The sequence below is a fragment of the Mobula birostris genome, chromosome 7, assembly GCF_030028105.1.
Source record: "Mobula birostris isolate sMobBir1 chromosome 7, sMobBir1.hap1, whole genome shotgun sequence".
Lineage (NCBI taxonomy): Eukaryota > Metazoa > Chordata > Chondrichthyes > Myliobatiformes > Myliobatidae > Mobula > Mobula birostris.
In genome coordinates, this window is record NC_092376.1 from 10702380 (window position 1) to 10719427 (window position 17048).

The following is a 17048-nucleotide window of genomic DNA, read 5'->3' on the forward strand; positions in this document are numbered from 1 at the left end:
CCCCCCTTTAAGTAGGCTGCTTTGCAAGTAAACTGCTTTTCCTGCTGCTGTCTGTAAGGAGTTTGTATGTTCTGCCTGTGACCGGTGGGTTTGCTTCATGTACTGTGGTTTCCTCCCACAGTCCGAAGACTTATGGGTTATTTGGTTAATTGGCTGCATGGGTGTAATTGGGCAGCACGCGCTCATTGGGCTGGAAGGGCCTCGTGCTGTGCTGTATCTCTAAATACAAAACAAATATAAATCGACATTGTTTATCGTATGGTGGATTGCCTCCCAAGAGCCGTGCGCCCTGCTCAACTGAGACCTTGTTGGCTGATGAATTTTTGTGAATGAACATTGTTCATAAGATGGTAGAGTTCAGTTAGGCCAGGAACAGGCAGATTCTGTAATATGCTGTTTTTCCTTTCAAGGGAGGGCATGAGCTCAATACTTACAGCTGACGCACACACAAAAGCTCACGGCCGGCTCCATGTCTCCGTCACAAACGCCAAGACTCTAAAAAACTGTATGATCTCCTCGTTTCCTACCAGGGAGGATCTCATGACGGTAACTCAGTGCGTGGTCGGGTATTTGATCAATGAAAAGAAAATAGATATTTGCATTTAGGTTGGGCTGTTGAAAATCTCAAGTCTTGATGCTACATGTGCTCTAGAAAGAATGTAAAACTTGGTGGCACGGTAGCATAGTGGTTAGTGTAATGCTTTACAAAGCCAACTGTAAGATCAGTGTTTAATTCCCACTACTCTCTGTAAGGAGTTATACGTTCTCCCTGTGACCTCCAGAGGCTCTGGGTTTCCTCTAACATATCAAAGGCGTAGTGTTATGTTTAGTAAGTTGTGGGCATGTCTTGTTGGTTCCAGAAGCATGGTGATACTTGCAGGCCGCCCCCAAAGCATCCTCATTGACGTGAACAATGCATTTCACTGTACATCTCAAATTATATGTGACAAATCAAGCTAATGTTATCTTAATCTCAAAACAGAGAGCACAGAAGTATACAGCACACCACAGCATGTTGGTCCGTCATTAGGTTGCTATCAGTTTGGGTCGAGCTTAAAGACAGAGGGCATAAATCATTTGTGGGAATCATTTATGGTCCACTAGATATTGTTGTAATATTGGGTATGGTGCAAGTCCAACATATTGGGGGGAGGGTAGTGGGATAGTGCAGTCATCACGGGGGACTCCATTTATATGGAGATGGGACGTCAAAGTTGTAGTTATTCAAGACTGAATATTTTCAATGTCATTTCCGGTACACAAGTGTAAAGGAGAATGAAGTAATTATTACTGCAGATCTGATGCAGCATATAGAAAATGCATTAAGATAAAAAAGACAGTAATAAAAAGGTAGTAACTATAAATACATAAGATAGCTTATATACATTGATTATATGTACCTAAAATGACAGTACATGAGTAACTGTGACAGGAAATGATAAAGTAGTGGTGCTGGGGGCATGGAGGGGTGGGTTAGTAGGTGGAGGTGTTGATCAGCCTTGCTGCTTGAGGGAAGTAATTGCTTTTGTCTGGTAGTCCTGGCGTCAATGCTGTGCAGCGTCCTTCTTGATGTAAGTGGGACGAGCAGTCCATGAGCAGGGCGGGTGGGATCTTTCATGATGTTGCTGGTCTTTTTCCAGCACCTTTCTGTATACATGCCCTCGAGTAGGCTGATGCCACTGATGAGCTGGGCAGTTTCGACTACTTGTTGTAAAGCTTTCCTGTCTGCCACAGTGCAGTTTCCGTAATGTGGTAATGCAGCATGTTAGGATGCTCTCTGCTGCGCATCTATAGAAGGTAATGAGTATTGATGTGCATAGTCCAGCTCTCTTCAGCCTCCTCAGAAAGTAGAAGTGTTGGTGAGCTTTTTTGATTGTGTAGAATGCGTTCTGGGACCATGAGAGGTTGTGTGTGATGTGCATTCCTAGGAGTTTGAAACTGCTCACAGTTTCCACTGCTGTGCCGCCAATGAAAAGAGGGCTGTGAGTGGTGCGAGTTCTCCTGAAGTCAATAACCATCTCCTTTGTCTTATTGACATTAAGGAAGAGGTTATAAGATGGGAAATGAATTAATGGATTGTACAAAAGATGCTTTACTAGATCAATATGATGAGAATGCAGCCAAGGCAAAGGCTATTTTCTACCTCAGTTTCTGTAATGAGAAAGGGTTAATTGATAACCCTAAATACAAAATACTCTGCAGATGCTGGGGTCAAAGCAACACTCACAACACGGTGGAGGAACTCAGCAGGTCAGGCAGCATCGGTCCTGATGAAGGGTTCCGGCCCGAAACCTCGACTCATCGTTTCCATGGATGCTGCCCGACCTGCTGAGTTCCTCCAGCATGTTGTGAGTGTTTAATTGATAACCCTGCTGTTAAAGGATCTTTTAGAAAAGAGGGAACATAATATTTATGTTGAGTTTGAAAGCATAGTTCATCCTGAAACTAAGATCCTAAATCTAAACAATGAAAGGGGAAAAGTTTAAGGGGAACAATGAGTGGAAACTTCTTCACTCTGAGGATGGTGAGAGTGTAGAATGAACTGCCAGCCAAAGTGGTGTATGTGAGCTCAGTACAATATTTAAGAGGAGTTTGGATAAGTACATGGATGGTCACGGTGTGAAGTGCTGTGGTCTTGGTGTAGGTCAATGAGACTGGGCAGTTTAAATGGTTCGGCATGGACTTATTGGGCCAAAGGGCCTGTTTCTGTGCTGTACTTTCCTATGACACCATGAAGGTATAATGGTGGCTTGGTCAGTTTGCAGATGATACGAAGGTTGGCGAAGTTGTGGACGGTGTAGAAGATTGTTGAGGGTTACGACGGGACATTGACAGGAAGCCAAGCTAGGCTGAGAAGTGGCAGATGGAGTTCAACCCAGAAGAGTGTAGTGTTTAACTTTGGAAGGTCTAACGTGAAGGCAGAGTACAGGATTATTGGAAGGATTCTTAGCAGTGTGGAGGAACAGAGGAATGTTGAGGTCCATGTCCATAGATCCCTCGAAGCTGCTGCACAAGATGATAGTGAACGCAGCAGGTCAGGCAGCAGCTCTAGGAAGAGGTACAGTCGACGTTTCGGGCCAAGACGTTTCGGCCTGAAACCTCGACTGTGCCTCTTTCTAGAGATGCTGCCTGGCCTGCTGCGTTCACCAGCAACTTTTATGTGTGTTGCTTGAAATTCCAGCATCTGCAGATTTCCTCGTGTTTGCACAAGTTGATAGGGTTGAGTTCAGGTAACGTGAGGTAATGTTGCAATTCTATAAAACCCTAGTTTGACCACACTTGGATTATAGTGTTGAGTTCTATTTGCCTCAGTATAGGAAGGATGTAGAAGCTTTAGAGAGGGTGCAGAGATTTGCCAGGATGATTCCTAGTTTAGAAAACGTCTTATGATGGTAGGTCAAGCAAACTAGGGCTTTTCTCTTTGGAGAGAAGGAGGATGAGATATGGCTTGATAGAGGTGTATTCAGGGTCATGAGGCATAGCTCGAGCGGACATTCAGAGACTTTTTCCCAGGGTGGAAGTCACTGATGCAAGGGGGCATAAATTAAAGGTGTTGGGAGGAAAATATGAGGGTATGACAGAGGCAGTTTTTTTTTGTATAGAGATAGGTTAGTGCATGGAATGCTCTGCCATAGATGGTGGTCAAGGCAGTCACACTAAATCTAAAGGACTCTTAGATAGGCACATGGATGAAAGGAAAATTTGGGAGAGTAGGGTTAGGTTGATATTGGAGTGGTTAAAGGGTCAGCACAATGTCATGGGCCGAAGGGCCTATACTGTGCTCTAGTATTCTATGTTCCATATAACCATATAACAATTACAGCACGGAAACAGGCCATCTCGGCCCTTCTAGTCCGTGCCGAGCTCTTACTCTCACCTAGTCCCACCGACCTGCACTCAGCCCATCACCCTCTATTCCTTTCCTGTCCATATAGCTGTCCAGTTTAACTTTAAACGACAACATCGAACCTACCTCAACCACTTCTGCTGGAAGCTCATTCCACACAGCTACCACTTTCTGAGTAAAGAAGTTCCCCTTCATGTTACCCCTAAACTTTTGCCCTTTAACTCTCAACTCATGTCCTCTTGTTTGAATCTCCCCAACTCTCAATAGAAAAAGCCTATCCATGTCAACTCCATCTATCCCCCTCATAATTTTAAATACCTCTATCAAGTCCCCCCGAACCTTCTACGTTCCAAAGAATAAAGACCCAACTTGTTCAACCTTTCTCTGTAACCTAGGTGATGAAACCCAGGTAACATTCCAGTAAATCTTCTTTGTACTCTCTCTATTTTGTTGACATCTTTTAGTTCCATGAAACTAAAGGTACAAGTGGTTGATCACCTGGCTAAATATACTCCCTGTCTGACATCATGCTGTTTGACTGCTAGGATTTTAAAAAAATGCATAATTGGCAGAAAAAATTGTCTTCCCTTGTGACACAAAAACCGAAGAGGAAAAGAAATCCATCTGTAACTTACAGCAGAAATCAAGAATGATACCGAGTATATAACACATAGTAGATTCCGGTTAATTGAGATGAGTTGCTGTCATCTTCCTGTCAGCTTGAACCAGTCTGGCCATTCTGCTCTGACCTGTCTCATTAACAAGGCATTTTCACCCACAGAACTGCCACTCACTGGATTTTTTTTTGTTTTTTCTCTGTGAACTCTAAAGACTGTTGTGTATGAAAATCCCAAGAGAGCAGCAGTTTCTGAGACACTCGTCCACCCCATCTGGCACCAACAATCATTCCACGATCCATGTCACTTAGATCACATTTCTTCTCCATTCTGATGTTTGGTCTGAACAGCAACTGAACCTCTTGACCGTGTCTGTGTGCTTTTATGCATTGAGTTGCTGCACATGATTGGCTGATTAGATGTTTGCATTAAGGACCAGGTGTACTGGTGTACCTAATAAAGTGGCCACTGAGTGGATGCTCAGCTTGGAAATAACTTGAATCAAGAATTACTTGCTGCCTATGAAGAATGCTGCCGAATGGCCTACTCCTGCACCTATTTTCTATGTTTCTATGTTAGCAGAATGGAGTGATACCTCCCTCAACACACAACTTCCAACCACAGCATTAACCCACTCCCTCAAGTGACATGCTTAAACATAAAGTGCACAGTGAATCATCTCTTCTAATCATGTCCTGACGAAGGGTCTCGACCCGAAACGTCGACTGTACCTCTTCCTAGAGATGCTGCCTGGCCTGCTGTGTTCACCAGCAACTTTGATGTGTGTTGCTTGAATTTCCAGCATCTGCAGATTTCCTTGTGTTTGCGTCTTCTAATCATTATTTCATTATGTACTTTTACAAGTATATTAAGAGCAAAAGGATTGTAAGGGATAAAATTGGTCCTCTTGAAGATCAGAGTGGTCGGCTATATGCGGAACCAAAGGAAATGGGGGAGATCTTAAATAGGTTTTTTGCGTCTGTATTTACTAAGGAAACTGGCATGAAGTCTTAGGAATTTAGGGAATCAAGTAGTGAGATCATGGAAACTGTACAGATTGAAAAGGAGGAGGTGCTTGCTGTCTTGAGGAAAATTAAAGTGGATAAATCCCTGGGACCTGACAGAGTGTTCCCTCGGACCTTGAAGGAGACTATTGTTGAAATTATGGGGGCACTGGCAGAAATATTTAAAATGTCGCTGTCTACGGGTGAGGTGCCGGAGGATTGGAGAGTGGCTCATGTTGTTCCGTTGTTTAAAAAAGGATCAAAAAGTAATCCGGGAAATTATAGGCCGGTGAGTTTAACGTCAGTAGTAGGTAAGTTATTGGAGGGAGTGCTAAGAGACAGAATCTACAAGCATTTGGATAGACAGGGACTTATTAGCGTGAGTCAACATGGCTTTGTGCGTGGTAGGTCATGTTTGACCAATCTATTGGAGTTTTTTGAGGAGGTTACCAGGAAAGTGGATGAAGGGAAGGCAGTGGATATTGTCTACATGGATTTCAGTAAGGCCTTTGACAAGGTCCCGCATGGGAGGTTAGTTAGGAAAATTCAGTCGCTAGGTATACATGGAGAGGTGGTAAATTGGATTAGACATTGGCTCGATGGAAGAAGCCAGAGAGTGGTGGTAGAGAATTGCTTCTCCGAGTGGAGACCTGTGACTAGTGGTGTGCCACAGGGATCAGTGTTGGGTCCATTGTTATTTGACATCTATATCAATGATCTGGATGATAATGTGGTAAATTGGATCAGCAAATTTGCTGATGATACAAAGATTGGAGGTGTAATAGACAGTGAGGAAGGTTTTCAGAGCCTGCAGAGGGACTTGGATCAGCTGGAAAAATGGGCTGAAAAATGGCAGATGGAGTTTAATACAGACAAGTGTGAGGTATTGCACGTTGGAAGGACAAACCAAGGTAGAACATACAGGGTTAATGGTAAGGCACTGAGGAGTGCAGTAGAACAGAGGGATCTGGGAATACAGATACAAAATTCCCTAAAAGTGGCGTCACAAGTAGATAAGGTTGTAAAGAGAGCTACATTGGCCTTTATTAATCAAAGTATTGAGTATAAGAGCTGGAATGTTATGATGAGGTTGTATAAGGCATTGGTGAGGCCGAATCTGGAGTATTGTGTTCAGTTTTGGTCACCAAATTACAGGAAGGATATAAATAAGGTTGAAAGAGTGCAGAGAAAGTTTATAAGGATGTTGCCAGGACTTGAGAACTCAGTTGCAGAGAAAGGTTGAATAGGTTAGGACTTTATTCCTTGGAGTGTAGAAGAATGAGGGGAGATTTGATCGAGGTATATAAAATTATGACTGGTATAGATAGAGTGAATGCAAGCAGGCTTTTTCCACTGAGGCAAGGGGAGAAAAAAAGCAGAGGACATGGGTTAAGGGTGAGGGGGGAAAAGTTTAAAGGGAACATTAGGGGGGGTCTTCTTCACACAGAGAGTGGTGGGAGTATGGAATGAGCTACCAGATGAGGTGGTAAATGCAGGTTCTTTATTAACATTTAAGAATAAATTGGACAGATACATGGATGGGAGGTGTATGGAGGGATATGGTCCGTGTACAGGTCAGTGGGACTAGGCAGAAAATGGTTCGGCACAGCCAAGAAGGGCCAAAAGGCCTGTTTCTGTGCTGTAGTTTCTATGGTTTCTATGGTCTGATTTGTTCTGTGCACGTAGATGAAGATTACTTGGCAGAGTCTTAGGGGTGTGCAGAATATTTGGAAACCCTGGAAAATGTTGTGGCTAGAGGCTTTAATGAGGAAGGCGAGAAATGATATATATGAGGGTCAAGATGCTGATGTTCAGCGTAAAAGGAGGTAATTTTTATCATAAAGTGACTCTGATCATAACACTGCTTATTGTCTGCTATATCTCTTACTTTATTGCTCACCACTGTGATTTATCACCACTGACCTTCCCTTAACGTTAACAGATTCTTATAAATGTCATATTTTGTTCTACAAACAGTTTTAATTTAGATCCACCTGGGATATTGCAGATTAGATCTTGTCTAAAGTAAGAAAAATTGCTTTTATCCCTCTCTTGAACTAACCAGGATTGGAAAAAATATAGTTACTCAGGGGTTTATCAATAATTTCTAGAATAATTTATAATTATTAAACTACAAAAAAGCCAATGTTAACATAGGACATTACAGGCCCTTTAGTTCATAATGCTGATCTTTTAATCAACTCCAAGATCAATTCAACCCTCCCTCCTACGTATCCTTTCATCTTTCTATCATCTATGTGCCTATCTAAGATTTTCTTAAATGTCCCTAATATGCCTCCCTCCACCACCACTCCTCGCAGGATGCTCTACCTACCACTCTGTGTCTATAACCCCCCCCCCCCGCCGTATTTTCCTCCAATCACCTTAAAATTATGCCCTCTTGTATTAGCCATATCTGCCTGGGTAAAGGTCTCTGGCTGTCCACTCGATCTCTGTTTCTTATTTTGCACATCTCTGTCAAGGTTACCTCTTATTCTCCTTCACTCCAAAGAGAAAAGCCTTAGTTCACTCAACCTGTCTTTAAGCTGAGCGAGCTACGGCTGTCTATTCCAGGCAGCATCCTGGCAAATCTCCTCTGCACCCTCTGTAGAGCTTCTGCATCCTGTGGTGTGGACTGAAGAATTTGCTTCTGTGCTGTAGTGCTCTGTGACTCTGTGATCCTTCCTATAATGAGGCGACCAGAACGGAACAAAAATTTGCCCTGATGATCAGTCTCAGTCCGAGATGGTCTCTCCATAGATGCTGCCTGACCTGCTGAGTACCTCCAGCATTTTGTGTCTATACTTTAGATTTCCAGTATCTGCAGAATCTCTTGTATTAAAGGCTAATGACGGACTTTTTTCAATCCTGTTGCACTGTGTTTGGTCGTTCCACGCCATGTTTGGGTTCCAGGATATCAAACAGTCTCATCAAGCTGGTCCCGTGTGATCTCTGTGCTTTCATACCAATAGACGTTGTATGTGTCCTCCTTAGACTAGACCCCAGGACCTTGAGAAGCAGGAGAGGGTCTGTACAGTACTTAGAACAGCACATGAATCCTATCGGGGAAAGCAGTGAGACCAATGACTGGGAATAGGTTGGGGAATTGGAATTGGTACTAAGATATAGTGGAAAAGCTTAGTTTTTGCATGCCATCCAGACAAATAAGTACAGAGCACAGGTGCATTGAGGTAGCACAAGCAGGGAGTAAAAACAAAATGCAGAATATACTGCTACAGTTACAGTTAGGAGAAAGTATAGTGCAGGTAGAAAATAAGGTGCAAGCACTATGATGAAATAGAATGCAAGATAATGAGTTCATTGTTAATGTACAAGAGGTCCGTTCAGACTCCTCTGACTGTGGGATGCAGTGTCCTTGAGCTTGTTGGTGTGTGTGTGTGTGTGTGTGTTCAAGCTTTTATATCTTATGCCTGCTGGGAGGGGTAGGAAAGAGAATGTCCAGAGGGGGTGGGGTCTTTGATTATGTTGGCTGCTTTTCCAAGGCAGCAAAGAGTGTGGATAGCATCCATTGAGGGGCAGTTGGTTCCCATGACGGATTGAGCTCTACCCACAGCTCCCTGCACTTTCTCATGGTCTTGGGCAGAGCAGGTGTCTTGTGCCTCGATACAATACCTTTAGTGGTGTATGTAATGGAAATAGATACTGGGAAAGAGTTGGGAAAGAAAGAACAACTAAAGCTGACAGGGAAGGTATTACGGAATAGAACGTTTTAGCACAGCACAGGCCCTTCGACTCATGATATTGTACTGACCCTTTAACATAATCTAAGATCAATCTAACCCTTTCCTCCCACATAGCGTTCTAGTTTTCTTTCATCCATCTGCTTATCTAAGAGTCTCCTAAATGCCCCCAATGTATCATTCTCTACCACCATTCCATGCGCCTCCTTGAGGGCAATAAAACTAACTTGTGCACTTACCCAGTTTCCTTAATTCTGTTATGTCTCACTTTAGAACCAACTTGGAAATGTGGCGAGATCCAGCACGAAAACTGGCCTTTCAGCCCATCGAATCTATGCCAACCACGAACCACCCTTTTACATTTATCGCGTTCTTTGTTTTAGAAGTTTTATTTATTAAGATACAGTGCGGAGTAGGCCCTTCTGACCCTCCAAGCCACGCCGCCCAGCAATCCCCCAGTTTAATCCGAGCCTAATCACAGGACAATTTACAATGACCAATTAAAATACTAACTGGTATGTTTTAGGACTGTGGGAGGAAACCGGAGCACCTGGAGGAAACCCATGTGTTCTTGCGGAGAATGTACAAACTCCTTACAGGCACTGGCGGGAATTGAACCCGCGTCACCTGTACTGTGAAGCGTTATGAGTCATAGAGAACTAAAGCACAAAAACATCTAATGTGTGTTGAACTGTTATTCTACCCAGTCCCATTGACCTGTTCCTGGACCATTGCCCTCCCTCCCTTCCCATCCATGTACCTATCTGTTGTCTCTTAAAAATTGCACTCACCACTTCTGTGGCCAGCTCGGCTGTACTCAGATCACTCTCTGAGTGACGAAGTTCCCTTTCAGGTCCCCCTTAAACATTTCACTTTTCACCCTTAGCCTATGACCTGTAGTTCTAGTCTCACCCAACTTCTCCTGTCATTAACTTCAGCCCAGATTTTGCCCTGACATCCACAACATGGAAAATTTGTAGCAGATAACTAGCCCTCATATCTTTGTGGTGTGTGGGGAATCCAGAGTACCTGTAGGAAGCCCATTTGGTCATGGAGAGAACCTGGATCTCTGGTTCTGTGAGGCAGCAGCTCCATGGCACTTCTGGCCCTCTTACTTTATAAATTTTTTATAAGTAAACTTCTTCTATGTAACACACTAAATGCTGGAGGAACTCAGCATGTCAGGCAGCATCTATGGAGAGGAATAAACAGTCGGCATTTCAGGCTGAGACCCTTCGTCAGGACTGGAAAAGAAGGGGAAAGAAGCCAGAATAAGAAGATTGGGGAAGGGGAAGGATTACAAGCTGGCAGGTGATAGGTGAGACCAGTTGAGGGAGAAAGTGGGGAGGTGGGGAGAGGGAAACGAAGTAAGAAGCTGGGAGGTGAAGGCTGAAGAAAAAGGAAGCTAATAGGAGCAGATAGTGAACCATGGGAGAACGTGGAGGAGAGGAACTGGAGGGAGGTGATGGGTTGGTGAGAAGAGAAGGGTAAGAGGGGAACCAGAATGGAAATTAGCAAAGGGAAGGACCAGGGAGAAATTACTGAAAGTTAGAAGTTGATGTTCGTGCCGTCAGGTTGGACGCTACCCAGGTGGAATATGAGCTGTTCTTCCTCCAAACTGAGTGTGGCCTCATTGTGCCAGTAGAGAAGGCCATAGACTGACATAAAACCATATGATATAGGAGCAGAAGTAGGCCATTCAGCCCATCAAGTCTGCTCCTCCATTTCACTGTGGCTGATCCATTTCCCTCTTAACCCCATTATCCTGCCTTATAAGACCATAAGAGATGTTGGAATGAGAATTCATTATTCATTGTAATGGCCACATAAAGGAACTTCTTTGTGGTCATCATTATCATATAGGAAATAGAGGTTTACTCCCAGCAAGATCCCACAAATGTTTCACAGGGGAATTAAGCTTCTTAGAATGGTGTATTACCATATATTAATACCATTAGATATTCAAAAATCTGAATCTTTGCAGATTTGCCTTTGACACTCTATTTTTTTACTAGGTTCTACTTGCCAGCAGCTTTGTGCCACTCTACGCTGGGTTCAGGGCCGTGGAGTACAAAGGAGAAGTGAGTATGAAATTAATTAAAATAAAAAATGCTGGAACTAACCAACAGGTCAGATAGCATCTGTGGGGAGAGAAACAAGAATTAATGTTGCACATCAGTAACCTATCGGTAAATTGGTTTATTATTGATACTGTACTTTTAAAGTTAATTTCATAGTCATAGAACACTACAGCACAGAATCAACCCCTTCGGCCCACCTGTCCATGCCGAACTGTTAGTCTGTCTAGTCCCATAAATCTGCAACTGTGCCATAGCCCTCCACAGCCGTCCAATCCATGTGCTTGTCCAAACTTCTCTTAAGTGTTGCATCAAACCCACATCCATTTGCACTGGCAGCTCAATCCACACTCTCATCCCCTCTGTGTGAAGCAGATTCCCTTCATGTTCCTCCTAAATATTTCATCTTTCACCCTTAACCTATGACCTCTGGCTTTAGTCACATCCAATCTCAGTGGGAAAGGCTTCTTGCATTTATCCTATCTATACCCCCATGTAATTTGTATACCTCTGTCACATCTCCCCTCATTCTCCTATGCTCCAAGGAATAAAATCCTAACCTATTCAGCCTTTCCCTATAGTTTCGTCATATTAGTGTCTTAAAGGCAGAGAAAAGCAATAATGGAATGCAGAATAAAGTGTTACAGTTACGGAGAAAGTGCAGTGCAGATAAGTGCAAGACCTGTGCAGTGCAGTGAAGTGCAGTGACAAGGTAGATTGGGAGGCCTTATACTATGGGACTGTTCAGTAGTCTTATAACAGTGGGATAGAAGCTGTCCTTATGCCTGGTGGTACGTGCTTTCAGGCTTCTAAATCTTTTGCCACATTTGATAGTTATGATTATGAAGACACGTAGTTCTCTTTTATTGTCACTTAGTAATACATGCATTAAGAAATGATACATTATTTCCTCCGATGTGATATCACAAAACACAGGACAAACCAAGACTGAAAAAACTGACAAAACCACATAATTATAACATATAGTTACAAACAGTGTAACAATACCATAACTTGATGAAGATGTCCATGAGCACGGTAAAGTTCAAAGTTTCTCAAATGTCCCACATCTCACGCAGACGGGAGAAGGAAGAAAAACTCTCCCTGCCATGCCAACCACGATCCGACTCTGAGTCATCCGAAAACTTCGAGCTCTGATCAGCTCTCCGACACCGAGTACTGAGCGCCATCTCTGTCCGAACGATTCGACCTCCTTCTCGGTCGCCAAAAGCAGGCAAGGCCGCGGATTTTGAGGCCTACCCTCCGAAAGATTCCCGACCTTGCAGTAACGATGGCAGCGAACGGGCGTTTCAGAAATTTCTCCAGATGTTCTTCTGTGCTTTCACGTCCATTCTCCATCAAATCAGAAATTGTCCACGGCCCCTATTTAACAGATATGATATCATTTTTCACCGGAGGGCTGCGCACCCCCAGGTGCGCCGCCATCTTCTCCTCCCGATTTTGGTGGGGTGGAGGCAAAAAGAGATTGTCCAGCATACATCAGTACTGGAAAAGATTGGAAATGGAAGTTTCAAGATGCAGAGGAAGGGTGGGGCAGTGGAGAGAACACAGAGTAATGTCTGTGAATCAGTGGAGGTAGGTACATGACAAAATGGGTCATGGAGATGTGTGAATGAGAGTGGTACAGGCATCAGTGAATGGTGAACCTGTAGGTGTGGAGGGGGTGTAAATGGAGGATGATTAAATATGTGAAATTACTCACAGAAATGACGGGAGGAAACAAAACTTGTCAGTGCTAGCACTATGGGAAGTAAGGTTGAAATTGTTAGTGCTGAACTCCTTACACCAGAAACTGTAAATAAGCATCCAAACTGTGTGCAGCCTCCAGAGATGGACACTTGAGGGCAGTAGTGTAACAGTCCAAGCAGGAGTGACAGACAGAAGTTGCCAGAGTTGAAAATTATGCGTGGCTTTCTTTTTATTTATTTATATTTTTAAAATTTAGGTATCCATCCCTCCCACCCACCCACTCAACCAGAACAGGCCCTTCCGGCCCAACCTGCCGTACTGCCTAGCAACACACCTACTTAATCCCAGCCTAATCACGGGACAATTTGCAACGACCAATTAACCTACTAACTGGTACGCCCTTGGACTGTGAGAGGAAACTGGAGCACCCAGACGAAACCCATATGGTTCACGGGGAGAAGGTACAAGCTGCTTACAGGCGGCATCAGAATTAAACTGGAGCACCCAGATGAAACCCACACAGTCACAGGGAGAAGGTACAAATTCCTTACAGGCGGCATCAGAATTAAACTCTGAACTCCAGTGTTCCCTGAGCTGTAACCACTACGCTAACATGGTGCCCCGTGGGTGAGTTCGATGGTTGGAATGGGATACAGGCTGAAGTCACTGTGGCCGGCATTGCTGGTGTTTAATTCCTGAATACCAACCAGCTAATGAACATGAAGAAGCAGGGGTTAAATATTTGGAAGATCAGGGAATTGAGGGCTATGGGAAGCTGGTACAGAATAGGAATTGATGCTGGGGGCAGATAATCAGTGATTATAATGAATAATGGGACAGGCTTCATAATCAGAATCAGGTTTAATATCACTGGCATATGTTGTGAAATTTGTTGTTTTGCAGTAGCAGTACATTGCAATACATAATAAAAAAAATAAATGTGTGTATATATGTATGTGTTTACACACACACACACACACACGCACACACACACACAGCAAAAAGAAAAAAAAAACAGTTGGTGATGCAACCAGTTAGAATGCTCTCCACGGTACATCTTTAAAAGTGTGGAGGCCTACTCCTGCCTCTATTTTCTTTACCGGATGCACTAGTTCATAGAGCTATTCAGCATGGAAACGTATGCTTCAGACCAACTCATCCATGCTGACTGAGATGCCAATCTAAGCTATTCCCATTTGTCTGCATTTGACTATAGAACCATAGAAACTACAGCACAGAAACAGGCCCTTTGGCCCTTCTTGGCTGTGCCAAACCATTTTCTGCCTAGTCCCACTGACCTGCACACGGACCATATCCCTCCATACACCTCCCATCCATGTATCTGTCCAATTTATTCTTAAATGTTAAAAAAGAACCCACATTTACCACCTCGTCTGGCAGCTCATTCCATACTCCCACCACTCTCTGTGTGAAGAAGCCCCCCCTAATGTTCCCTTTAAACTTTTCCCCCCTCACCCTTAACCCATGTCCTCTGCTTTTTTTCTCCCCTTGCCTCAGTGGAAAAAGCCTGCTTGCATTCACTCTATCTATACCCATCATAATTTTATATACCTCTATCAAATCTCTCCTCATTCTTCTACGCTCCAGGGAATAAAGTCCTAACCTATTCAACCTTTCTCTGTAACTGAGTTTCTCAAGTCCCGGCAACATCCTTGTAAGCCCATATCCTTTCACCACTTTCCTGCTATGTACCTGTCTGAGTGTCTTTTAAATGTTACTATTGTGCCTGTCTCAACCTTTTCTATCTGTCTAAATGTCTTTTAAACATTGTAATTGTATCCGTCTATAACACGCCCTCTGGCAGCTTGTTCCATTTACCCACCACCCCCTGACTGGAAAAACCTGTATCTCACTTCCTCCTTCAATCTTTCCCCTCTGACCTTAAACCTCTGCCCTCTGGTTTTAGACTCCTGTATCTTGAGAAATAGTGTGTGACTATCTATCCTACCTCTGTCAAGAGCTTGCATAAAATGTCACCCCTCTGCCTCCTTGGAGCAAAGGAAAAAAGTTCTAGCATATTCAGACTCTCATTATAACTCAAACCTATCAGTGTAGGCATCGTTCTTGTGTATCTTTTCTGTACTTTCTCTTGCTTGATCACATTGTAGCATAACAATAATGATGTCACTCAATTTGGTCATGGCCTCCTCTTCTACCACGATGAAGCCACATTCAGCTTGGAGGAGCATCACCTCATATTCCGTCTAGGTAGTTCTAACCTGATGGCATAAACATCAATTTCTTGAACTCCTGGTAATATTTTCTTCTTCCCCTTTTCGTTCCCTCTTCATTTCTCCACTCTAACCTCTTGCCTCTTCTCCTCACCTGGCTATCATCTCCCCATGGTGCCCCACCTCTTTCCCTTTCTCTCGTCGTCCACACTCCCCTCTTAGCAGATCCTTTCCAACCGTTTGCCTTTTCCACCTGTCACCTCCCAGCTTCTTACTTCATCCCCCCCCTTCCCCACCCACCTAGCTTCACCTATCACCTTCTAGCTTATCCATCCCCCCAACCTTTTCCTTCTGGCATCTTCCCCCTGATGAAAGGTCTCAGCCCAGAAATTGACTGTTTATTCATTTTCATAGAATCTGCCTGACCTGCTGAGATCCTCCAGCATTTTGTGAGTAATGCAGCTTAACCATCGTATTGTATAGCTGTAACATGATTTCTCCACTCTTGTACTCATTGACTCGGCTGATGAAGGCTGTACTTTAGACTCAGTGTGGCACTCAACATTTTAGAAACAGCTTCTTCCCCTTTGCCATCTGATTTCAGAAAGGACGATATACCTATTTATATTTTATTATATTTTTATTTTTATATAGATTTCTTATTGTAACTTATAATATATTTTATTTATTACTCTGAGCTGCTGCTACAAAACAAGTTTCACAAAATATTTCAGTAAAGACTCAGCTTTTTAAGGTTAGATCGCATTTGGAGTATTGTGTAAAAGGTTGTGCTGGCATTGGAGAGGGTTCAGAGGGGTTTTCACAAGAATTACCGCTGGAATGAATGGGTTAACATATGAGGAGCATTTGTTGGCTCTGGGCCTGTACTCACTGGAGTTCGGAAGAACGAGGGGGGTGGGTCTCTTTGAAACCTATCAAATATTGAAAGGCTGAGATAGAGTGGATGGGGAGAGAATGTTCCCTAAAGTGTGGGAGTCTAGGATCAGAGGACACAGCCTCAGAAAATAATAAAATCCTTTATAACAGAAAAGAAGAGGCAATTTTTTTACCCAGAGGGTGGTGAATCTGTGGAATTCCAATATAGCTGTTTGTAGCAATGCAGGCCAAGTAATTGGGTATATATACAGTTGAAGTCAGAAGTTTACATACACCTTAGCCAAATACATTTGAACTCAGTTTGTCACAATTCCTGGCATTTAATTCTAGAAACCATTCCCTGTCTTAGGTCAGTTAGGATCACTACTTTATTTTAAGAATGTGAAATGTCAGAATAATAGTAGAGAGAATGATTTGCTTCAGCTTTTATTTGTTTCATCACATTCCCAGTGGGTCAGAAGTTTACATGCACTTAGGTTGGGAGGAGGGGACATCGACTCAGGCCATGAGAGGCCTGAGTCGGGCATTTTCAGGCCTTACAAGGCGCAGATTGGAAGTATGTGTGGGACGCCACTCCTCGCACAGACACGAGAGCAATGTGTGGTGGTTAAGTGCCTTGCTCAAGGACACAAACACGCTGCCACAGCTGAGGCTCGAACTAGCGACCTTCAGATCACTAGACGAACACCTTAACCACTTGGCGACGTGCCCAACACAGGTTAAGTCATTAAAACTCATTGTTCAACCACTCCACAGATTTCATATTAGCAAGCTATAGTTTTGGCAAGAAGTTGAGGACATTTATTTTGTGCATGACATGAGAAATTTTTCCAACAGTTGTTTACAGACAGATTATTTCACTTTTAGTTGAATATATCACAATTCCAGTGGGTCAGAAGTTTACAAACAAAATCTGCCAAGACCTCAGAAAAAAAATTGCGGACCTCCACAAGTCTGATTCATCCTTGGGAGCAATTTCCAAACGCCTGAAGGTACCACGTT

General features: G+C 43.4%; 1 protein-coding gene across 5 annotated transcripts in view; it reads left to right on the forward strand.

Annotated features, from left to right (window-relative positions):
• pnpla4 (patatin-like phospholipase domain containing 4) overlaps positions 1-17048 on the forward strand; it is a 73230-nt gene that overhangs the window by 22471 nt on the left and 33711 nt on the right. For all 5 annotated transcript variants that reach the window (XM_072262620.1, XM_072262618.1, XM_072262616.1 and 2 more), the window contains exons 4-5: positions 411-546; positions 11185-11250. In XM_072262620.1, the coding sequence (XP_072118721.1) occupies positions 411-546; positions 11185-11250 (202 nt within the window). The remainder of the gene's footprint in view (positions 1-410; positions 547-11184; positions 11251-17048) is intronic.